Here is an 11210-nt window from a genome sequence, read left to right as displayed (position 1 = left end):
CAATGCCTAGGAGGTAAAGCTGTTCAGGTCTTCCAATGTGGGGGACCACCAGATGGTGCTTGGGGATTCATGCCATCTGGGGTCTTGAACATGTAAGATATACAACCTGAACCCTGTACTAAATAAATTCCCTGGCTCCAAATTTTGTTTATTGACTTTTTACAAATTCTGTCAGGGCTAATGCATTAAGCCCTGTAAAGAATTAAATACTTTCAGATCTGGGAGAAAATAAATTAAAAATACTGAAATGAGGGGCTAGGGAGGACAGTTCAGAGGTCAAGGCTCTTGCTTTGCATGAAGCAAACCTGGCTTTGATCCTCAGCACCATACACTCCAAACCCCCGCTTACCTTGCACCCTTACACTGCTGGGATTAACCCCAAGCATAGAGCTGGAAGTGGCCCCGAGCACCACCAGGTGTGGTCAAAAAATTCCAAAAGGGGGCCCAAGTGATAGTACAGTGGATAGGGCTTTTGTTTTGTATGTGGAACCGGGAGTAAGCCCTAAGCAATGCTGGGTGTGGCAAAAAAATAACAACAACGACAAAAATATTCCAAAAGCTTTTGTTAAAAAAAAAAAAAGAAGAAAGAAAACACTGATTGTGTACCCCTCTCTGGGCTCTATCTGCTCATAAAGATTTTAGAGACAGCCATGTAAATGTTACAGACTTCTAAGGTAAAAGGTAAAATTCTTGTTATCCTCAGACTGGATTCCAAAATGAAAGCCTATGTATGGTTTAGTAGTAAATAATAACAGAAAAAGTGACTTGAGAAGGCAAAATCAAAAAGCCCAAGGAAGGAGGGCAAGATAATACATACATAATCCATTTGGCAGGAAAAAGAAGATGACCCTGCCCAAAGCAAAGTAGCAGTGATATCTAACTCTAAAAATTCAAGCCCAAAAGAAGTCCCCCCATATGTATATGTACCCGCTATTTTGTAATATGCGATTTTTTTTAACTTTCTATAAAAAGATTACATCAAAAGCTTGAAATACAATTTTGTTCAATGTAAATCCCAAATCAAAATTGACTTTGACTACACACAATGAACTTTAAAAAAAAAACAAAACCAAAAATAAGTAGATACATTAAAATCAAATTTACAGCATTGCCTTGACATTTCCTGTTTGTTTTCAATCCTGTACACAAGGCACAAATTCAAGGTTTACAGATTTTTTTTTATTTTTTTAAAATATGTAATTAACAACCCTCAGATTAACTAAAGATTAATCTAGGCTCGCAGGGGTAGTTTGCTTTTTGGAACAAATGGTTCTGATTTTTCTTCCAATTTAGACCTCTCCACTGAATTAATGCCTCTGTTTTCTTTGTCTTTTCCATGTGCTTTTTTACGCTGTGGATTAAAAGAAGAAATTAAGTCAATATAAAGTAAAATTTGATATATATTAGCTGTATTTCATTTTCAAAGCTCTATGTTAAAGATAATAAATTAAGAATGAAAAACTTCGGGGCCGGGCGGTGGCGCTGGAGGTAAGGTGCCTGCCTTGCCTGCGCTAGCCTAGGACGGACCGCGGTTCGATCCCCCGGCGTCCCATATGGTCCCCCAAGAAGCCAGGAGCAACTTCTGAGCGCATAGCCAGGAGTAACCCCTGAGCGTCACAGGGTGTGGCCCAAAAACCAAAAAAAAAAAAAAAAAAAAGAATGAAAAACTTCAGAAAAGTTTTCTGAAGCACAGAGATTTGAACAAACCAACTATTTCCTTAAACAGAAACGAATTGCTTCAAGTTACCACCAATGAAAGGATAGGATGAACAAAATATTAATTTCCTGCCCAATTTTCTAAAGTATAATTACAGGGGCTAGATTGATAAAACAGTGGGTAGGGTATTTGCCTTGCACACGCCCAACACAGGTTCAATCCCTGGCATCCCATATAATATGGCCCCCGCCCTTCCTTCCAGGAGTGATTTTTTCTGAGAGCAGAGCCAGGAGTAATTCCCGAACACTGCCGAGTGTGGCTAATAATAATAATAATGATGATAATAATAATAATAATAATAAAGTATAATAACAAATTTTACTATAGGCTAGTGGCTCAAAGAGTTATCTCGTAGGAAAAGTATAAAGATATTTTTAGCTATTAAAACTATAGGATGAGGGGGCCGGACGGTGGCGCTGGAGGTAAGGTGCCTGCCTTGCCTGCGCTAGCCTAGGATGGACCGCGGTTCGATCCCCCGGCGCCCCATATGGTCCCCCAAGAAGCCAGGAGCAACTTCTGAGTGCATAGCCAGGAGTAACCCCTGAGCGTCACAGGGTGTGGCCCAAAAAACCAAAAAAAAAAAAAAAAAACTATAGGATGAGCCTGAGCAATAGATAGCATGGCGCATAGGGCATTTGCCTCACAGGCAAACAACCTAGGGTTGATACCCTGCAATCTATATGGCTCCCCCAGGCCTGCTAGGAGTAATTTCTAAACGCAGAACCAGGAATAATTCCTGAGCATCACTGGGTATGGCCCCAAATCCCAAAACAAAAACCCCAAAACCCCCCCCAAAAAAAAAAACAAAACAAAAACAGAGGTGAAACTGGCTTCTCAAGGAATGCAGTTAAACATACAATACAGGGGCCAGCAAGGTGGCGCTAGAGGTAAGGTGTCTGCCTTGCAAGCGCTAGCCAAGGAACGACCGTGGTTCAATCCCCCGGCGTCCCATATGGTCCCCCCAAGCTAGGGGAGATTTCTGAGCGTTTACTCAGGAGTAACCCCTGAGCATCAAACGGCCCGAAAAACCAAAAAAAAAAAAAAAGCTAAACATACAATACAAAGGACAGTTAACCACAACAAAAGATTATCCACTCAAAAGACAAATAGTGCTGATGGAAAAGCAAAAATTTGCCATCATTAAAAAAAGAACAATTAGGGCCGGATAGATAGCACATTTGCCTTGCACACGGCTAATTCAGGATGGACCTGGGTTTGATCCCCGGTGTCCGATTAGATCCCCCAAGCCAGGAGCGATTTCTGAGCGTATAGCCAGGAGTAACCCCTGAGCGTCACAGGATGTGGCCCCAAAACAAAACAAAAATTATAGGGGCTGAAGCAATGGCGCCGTGGTAGGGTGTTTGCATTGCACCCAGCTGACCCAGAACGGATCTTGGTTCTATCCCCCTGCGTGTCCCATATGGTCCTCCAAGCCAGAAGCGATTTCTGAGCATAACCCCTGAGCGTCACTGGGAGTGCCCCCCCCCCCCCAAAAAAAAGGGAACAATTATATTTTAAGCAGAAAATTTGGTTCAAACCATTGCACTTAATTTACTATCTTTGGTTTGTTTTCTTGTTTGCTTTTGGAGCCACATGGGCATTGTTGAAGGCTTACTTCTGACTGTGCTCAAGGATCATTCCTGCCTAGTGGGGCTCAGGAGACTATATGAGGTGCCAGAAGTTGAAGTTGATTGGCTCTGTGTAATGGAATTGTCCTACCTGCTGTACTATCCACTCCAGACCCTATCATTTTTCTTATTTCAAAAATTTTTTCATTAGAGATTTAATCATCAATCCTTAAATCAGAAATTAGCTTTTAAGCTTTACATTCAGAAAAAAAAACCCACATCACACTATCAGGGTAAAAATAATTTCTGAATTCCAGCTGATGGTCTAAAACCCCTTCTTTCTTTTGATATTATGAATAAAATTTATTATAAAGAAAAATTGGTAATTCCCATTTGCTAGGTACAAAATAGGCTATCACTTGAAGGTTCTCAGTCCCCCTGATTCTTTTTTGGTTTTTGGGCCACACCTGGCGGTGCTCAGGGGTTACTCCTGGCTATCTGCTCAGAAATAGCTCCTGGCAGGCACGGGGGACCATATGGGACACCGGGATTCGAACCAACCACCTTTGGTCCTGGATCGGCTGCTTGCAAGGCAAACACCGCTGTGCTATCTCTCCGGGCCCAGTCCCCCTGATTCTTAACTATTACTTTTCTTTAATAATTTTGTTATTTAAACACCACGGTTAGAAGGTTGGTTCAGAATATTTTTTCCACAGATAAAATTGTTCATGATTGAGTTAGTCATACATGAGTTAATGTATAACAACCTTCACCAGTGCACATTTCCTGCCACCAATGTCCCCCCAGTCATACCAAACCTTCCCTGATGCCCTTCCCCCTCCACCTCTCTCTCTCTCTCTCTCTCTCTCTCTCTCTCTCTCTCTCTCTCTCTCTCTCTCTCTCTCTCACACACACACACACACACACACACACACACTTGCTTGCTCACTCATTCACTCAACACAGTGGTAAAACTCATTTTGGGGGAGGGGGGTTTGGGCCACACCTGGTAGCGCTCAGGGGTTACTCCCGGCTCCACACTCAGAAATCGCTCCTGGCAGGCTCGGGGGATCATATGGGATGCTGGGATTTGAACCACTGTTCTTCTGCATGAAAGGCAAACACCCTACCTCCATGCTATCTCTCTGGGTCCCAAAGCCCATTCTTTTTTTTTTTTTTTGTTTTTGGTTTTTGGGTCACACCCGGCAGTCCTCAGGGGTTACTCCTGGCTGTCTGCTCAGAAATAGCTCCTGGCAGGCACGGGGGACCATATGGGACACCTGAACCAACTACCTTTGGTCCTGGATCAGCTGCTTGCAAGGCAAACACCACTGTGCTATCTCTCTGGGCCCCCAAAGCCCATTCTTTATTTGGGGGGGGGGGGCCCACACCCAGCGGTGCTCAGGAGTTACTCCTGGCTGTCTGCTCAGAAATAGCTCCTGGCAGGCACAGGGGACCATATGGGACACCGGGATTCGAACCAACCACCTTTGGTCCTGGATCGGCTGCTTGCAAGGCAAACGCCACTGTGCTATCTCTCCAGGCCCCCAAAGCCCATTCTTTTTTTTTTCTTTTTTTTTTTTTTCCCCCATTCTTAATCTAAAATGCTTTCTGGTACTTCAGGAACTTCCTAGCCATAGGTGAATCACTAAGCCTAGCCTTTAAAGTGCCATACAAAGGAAAAGTATAAAAGAATCTCTAACCAGGAATTCATCACTAAGCTGTGTTTTCATGTCTTTCCCATTTGTTAAAAGAGAAGGATGGGAAGTGAGGACGTGGTTCAGTGGCAGAGAGCCTAGGAGGCCCTGAGGATCATCCCTGAAATTAGCACAAGTGAATCCTGGCAAATACCACAAATACACAAGCCCTGAACATCACAGTACTGATGATGGGAAGAGGGAGAAAGGAGGGGAAGGGACGGGAGAGGGAAAGGGAAAAGCATGAAAGGAAGAAAGAGTTCTCTAAGAGTGAAACAGTAAAGCAAAAGGGAGGAAGAATGAATTTTAGGATAAAACTAACATGAAGCAGAGAGGAGTTTAATAGAATGTGAATTAAGAGACAGGAGCATATACGTATCAGAAGCAGTACTTTACTATAAAATGAAGGCATCAAGGTTTTCTGTACTGGGCCACAGCAATAGCAGAAAGGAAACAGCCTTGCACGCAGCTAACCCAGCATCCCATATGCTCCCCCAAACACTGCCAGATGACCCCTAAACTCAGAACCAGGTATAACCCTGAGCACCACTGGAAGTGTCAAAATAACAATCAAACAAAAAAGTTTTCTGTACAGAAATCTTAAGGACAGGGACAGAGAGATACCATGGAGGTAGGGTGTTTGCCTTGCATGCAGAAGGACGATGGTTCGAATCCTGGAGTCCCATATGGCCCCCCGAGCCTGCCAGGAGCGATTTCTGAGTGTAGAGCCAGAAATAACCCAAGCGCTGCCGGGTGTGACTCAAAAACCAAAAAAAGGAAAAAGAAAAACCTTAAGGACTCTGTTTAGGAGACAGAGTGATAGCTAAGGTGCTTGCCTCGCATGTAGCTGAGCCAGATTTGATCTCCAGCATCTCATAGCCCATATGGTCTCCTGAGCTTGCCAAGAATGACTCCTGAGTACAGAGCCAGAAGTGAACCCTTGAGCATTATGACTGCCCCCCCCCAAAAGAAACAAAATGTTGTTAAACCAGAAAAGATATAGTAATGTGAATGGAGATTGCCTTGCACATGGCCGACCTGGCTCAATCCCTGAGCGCAGAGCAGGAGTGAATCCTGAACACTTCCAGGTGAGGCACCCCACCCCAAGTTAAGAAGCCATCTCAGGCCGGAAAGATAGCATAGAGGTAAGGCGTTTGCCTTTCATGCAAAAGAACGGTGGTTCAAATCCTGGCATCCCATATGGTCCCCTGTGCCTGCCAGGGGTGATTTCTGAGCATAGAGCCAGGAGTAACCCCTGAGCACTGCCGGGTATGATCCAAAAACAAAAAGAAACAAAAAAATATGGGCCCGGTGAGGTGGCGCTAGAAGTAAGGTGTCTGTCTTGCAAGCACTAGCCAAGGAAGGACTGTGGTTCTATATCCTGGTGTCCCATATGGTCCCCCCAAGCCAGGGGCAATTTCTGAGCACTTAGCCAGGAATAACCCCTGAGCGTCAAACGAGTGTGGCCTAAAAATCCAAAAAAAAAAAAAAAAGAAGCCATCTCAAATAAACGTCTAAAAATAACTTGCACTTCTACCCAGCAAGTGCAAAAATACCTTTATACTGCATAGCAAATGACTTACATCAGGTGTGGAAGGGTTATCTGATAAAACATCTGTAGGTACCTGAAAAAATGGAACCCCACCACTTGATGAACAATCCATACAAGTATCTACAGGTGGCTCTTGACTTAGAGATTCTTCTATACTCTGCTCCAGAACTTCCTTTTCTTCATTCAAGTCCTAGAATAAGAAGTTGGTGAGTAAATCAAGTGGCTTAAAAAAAATCACAAAAGGTGGGGGGGGGGTGAGGTGGCGCTAGAGGTAAGGTGTCTGCCTTGCAAGCACTAGCCAAGAAAGGACCAGGGTTCAATTCCCCCAACGTCCCATATCGTCCCCCCAAGCCAGGGGCAATTTCTGAGCGCTTAGCCAGGAGTAACCCCTGAGCATCAAACAGGTGTGGCCCGAAAAAATAAAAACAAAAACAAAAATCACAAAGTGGGGCCGGAGAGACAGCAAGGAGGTGTTTGTTTGCCTTGCATGCAGAAGGACGGTGGTTCGAATCCCGGCATCCCATTTGGTCCCCCGTCCTGCCAGGAGCGATTTCTGAGCATAGAGCCAGGAGTAACCCCTGATCGCTGCGGGGTGTGACCCAAAAACAAAAAAAAACAAACAAAAATATCACAAAGGGCCGTTTCTCATCATTGAAAATATCACATTATGGAGCCAGAGTGACAGTACAGCAGGTAGGCACTTGCCTTGCAAATAACCTACCAGGGTCCAATCCCCTAACATCTGCATGCTCCCCTCTCACAAGCCTGTCAGGAGTGAATCCTGAGAGCAGAGCTAGGAGTAATCCCTGAGAATTTCTGAGTGTGGTCCTAAACTCACCCACACCACCCAAGAGAAAAAGAAAATACCATAATGCTCATTCTATCAAAGTTATATTTCACATAAAGTAAATGTACTTATACTAAAACATTAAATTGGGGCCCAAAGATGGCCCAATGGGATGAAGTTCATATTGTGCTATGTAAGAGGCCTGAGGTTCATCCCTGATATCTCAAGCAAGATCACCTGTGCATAACCATGAACAACACTTAGCCAGAAGTAGGCCCTGAACAAAACCAAACACAACTGGGTGTGATCCAAACACATACAAACACCCCCAAAATAAATAAAACCATGTTCAAATGGTCATCATTTCAGGAGCCAGGAGGTACTACAGGGTTAGGGTATTTTCCTTCCATAGGGTCAGAGATAATTGGACCCCCAGCACAACATGTGTTGATCCCCTGAACAATACCAGAAGTGACTCATTTCTAAGTACAGAGCAAAGAGTAAGACCTAAGCACTGGTGAGTGTTTCACCAAAACGAATAATTAAAAAAAAAAAAAAAAAAAAAAAGGTGGGGCCGGAGAGATAGCATGGAGGTAAGGAATTTATTTGCCTTTCATGCAGAAGGTCGGTGGTTCAAATCTCGGCATCCCATGTGGTCCCCCAAGCCTGCCAGGAGCGATTTCTGAGCATAGAGCCAGGAGTAACCCCTGAGCGCTGCCGGGTGTGACCCAAAAATCAAACAAACAAACAAACAAAAGCAAAAAAAAAGTTTTAAAAAAAAACTAGTTTCATAGTACTGAAACTACAAATTATTTTTACTTTCTTTTTTGCAATTTCCTCATATCCAAATTTTTCTATAATCTCTGTAGGTAAGTGGACAAACTATGGAAGTTGTTTGTCCAGGTTTTGATTCCAGTTCCATCCTTATAGCTTAGAACTTATATCTATAGCTAGATATTTATATAAAATGACAATAACACTCTCATTTACCTCAGAGTTACTGGTAGATTTAACAGTAAATGAATTGAAAGCACTGACCTCAATGCCTGGCATATAATCAGCAAAAAAGATTGTCTATTAATGTTATCTGTTAGTCTCATGATAAAATAAATAATAAATAAACGAATGAAAAAAGGCTTGGAGCTTGAGTGATAAGAGAATAGGTAGGGTACCTTTCTTGTGCACAGTTGACCAGGACTCAAACCCCAGCAGACATCTGGTCACTGATCACCAGAAGTAGAGCCAGCAGTAAGCCCTAAGCACTGCCTAGAATGTCCCCCCAAAAATACAAGAATAAAAGTCTTAAGGATGGACAAATATTCTTTTCTGGGGAGAACACATCCAGCAATGCTGAGGTCCTAGATAGGCTCTGGGGCAACAAGTGGCCAACTTTCAAGAGGGACAGGGTATAACTGAAGGTAAAGAATAAAATTCTTCATATAAAGTCAATGACATCAAGAGTTTATACAAATTAAAGTAATGATGTTAACTTTTACCTGAATGTCGTCCTCTTCTGTATTTTCTAAAGTATTTTCTAGCATCATAAACAACTCTGGCTGTTTTCTTTTTAACAGATCAAGAAGTTGTTCACGTGGTTTGGTCCTCACCAACTTTGATGGATATGAATAATTTTTCCTCTGTGGTGTTGTACCTTTAGTACCCAAAAAAAAAAAAAAAAGGGAAAAAATAAACATACTGAAAGCTATATTCCCCAGTGAATCTTAAGTTTCAAAAATATGTAACAACTGCAACAGGAGACTCAGTCCTGTTTTCTGTCAAGTATTATATTGCCATCCACATGTCCTAACATCTTATCTTAGACTCAACTATTTTCAAAGTTAAATGCCCCTGTCCCCCACCACATTTTCCGTCTCTGAAGATGAGCCAAATATCTGCTGTAGATGCTATAATGAATCCCAGACTACTCTAAGAAATGGCAGTATTACTAGAATAGGTTACAGCTTTCCCTAAAAAATTACTAGGAGGGATAATTTTACAGTGTAAAATTGGTGGTAACTATTAACCAGATAACTTTATTTATAATGAACTCATGTTCTCCATTTTGTGAAGGGATTTGTCTTTTGTTTAACATCCATATATTAGGTGTTTTTGTTTGTTTGTTTGAGCCACACCCAGTGATGCTCAGAGGTTACTCCTAGCTTGGGGAACCAGATGAGAGGCCAGGGGATCGAACCACAGTCCATCCTAGGCTAGAGCATGTAAGGCAGAATCCTTACCGCTTGCGCCACCGCTCTGGCCCTCATATATTAGTCTTATGGAAAATTAGACAATACTTGTGGGGGGGGGAACCCCCAAAAAAATACTCTTTAGTAACGCCTTTTGTAAATACTATAACACAAATTTGCTTCAGGGCCAGTCCCCTGAATAATACCAGGGGTCACTCCTAAGTACATAGTCAAAGAATACCTCCTGAGTACTACTAGGCGTGGTCCAAACAGCCTCCTATCCGAAATTAGTTTTGAAGTATAATTTACATAGAATAAAACTTATTCTTCAATTTTTATTAAATGTACATCATCACAATTCAATAAATATCCCAATTACTCATCCTGTGTTAAGGTCTTGTTTTATCTTCTTTCACAAAGGCTTCCCTGAATTATTAGAACTAAATTGATCTTTGCCTTCCAGGACCTCCCAAACTGGTGATATACAAATGCCAAAATAATAATCCATGACAAAATGAGAAGTATACATAAAATACATCATATGGCAAGTTATGTATTTAACAAAATTCATTTAATTATGACCCTTTATTAGTTTTTATATTAAAAAGCCTTTCACAAAGAGATGGTTTTCTTGTCATTTGTTTTTTTTGTTTGTTTGTTTTTGGTTTTGTTTTTGGGTTGTTTTTTTTTTTGTTTTTGTTTTTTTTGGGGGGTCACACCCGGCAGTGCTCAGGGGTTATTCCTGACTCCATGCTCAGAAATTGCTCCTGGCAAGCACAGGAGACCATATGGGACGCCGGGATTCGAACCGATGACCTTCTGCATGAAAGGCAAACACCCTACCTCCATGCTATCTCTCCGGCCCCGTCATTTGCTTTTTAAATGGCCACTTTTAATAAAGTCAATCCTCCGAAAGTTTGTAAAATTTTACTCAATTATGATGCCCAAGTTAAAGTGAAGTGATAATTCCCCTCACTATAGTTGAATCTAGTCTTTCGTAAGTTCTGCCATTGTATAGTCAACATAGTTTTAGCAATCCTAGAAATAAAATGTTTTTTAAAAAGGTTTTATGACAATTCTGTTCTTAAGTACCTGTTGAGACATCTAGTTTCAGTTCTTGTTGCAGAAAGTTATTCAGCAGACTCAAGCCAATTTTGATGTTGTTATTAGATTCCAAACTTTGAGTCATTAATGTTTCTTTATCAGTATGTATCTGATCAAGGAAGATGTTTCTCTCATTCTCATTAGCTGCTTTATGTTCACTTAATTTTTCAGTAATTTCTGAACTTGAAGTGTCACATCCTTCCTTAACATCCTGTAAATTATGTAAATGAGTTTTCATTATTAAGTCATAGCAACTTATTTAAAATGTATTTATTTATTCATAAATTTCCCTAACCTTAAGGTTTTACATAGTAAAAGCTTAAAAGAACACACAAAGTAAGAAGTCATTTAACAATAGGCCCAACTTCTATATATCTATATATTACCCAGTCTGAGAATTTATAGTATTTTCTGGCATAGAAGACGACTTTTGAAACCAAAAAGTCAACTGAAAATCGGGAGTCGTCTTATACGTTTTTCGACCATACCTGACGGTGCTCAGGGGTTACTTGGCTCTGTGCTCAGAAATCACTCTTGGCAGGCACAGGGATCACATGGGATGCTGGGATTCGAGCCACTGTTGGTCCTGGGTTAGTCGC

The 11210-nt window shown here is 41.8% G+C and overlaps 1 protein-coding gene across 1 annotated transcript in view; it reads right to left on the bottom strand.

The window, feature by feature from the left end:
* Positions 1–1231: 1231 nt before the first annotated feature.
* Positions 1232–11210, bottom strand: part of KIF11 (kinesin family member 11) — a 68873-nt gene continuing 58894 nt past the window's right edge. The window contains exons 19-22 of the mRNA XM_049790828.1: positions 10600–10822; positions 8818–8972; positions 6608–6724; positions 1232–1351 (exon numbers count right to left, since the gene is read on the bottom strand). Of these exons, the coding sequence (XP_049646785.1) occupies positions 1232–1351; positions 6608–6724; positions 8818–8972; positions 10600–10822 (615 nt within the window). The remainder of the gene's footprint in view (positions 1352–6607; positions 6725–8817; positions 8973–10599; positions 10823–11210) is intronic.

This window comes from Suncus etruscus, chromosome 17 (genome assembly GCF_024139225.1).
Source record: "Suncus etruscus isolate mSunEtr1 chromosome 17, mSunEtr1.pri.cur, whole genome shotgun sequence".
In the NCBI taxonomy this organism is placed as follows: domain Eukaryota; kingdom Metazoa; phylum Chordata; class Mammalia; order Eulipotyphla; family Soricidae; genus Suncus; species Suncus etruscus.
The sequence above is the reverse complement of the archived record's forward strand: the minus strand, read 5'-3'. Positions and strand labels throughout refer to the sequence as shown.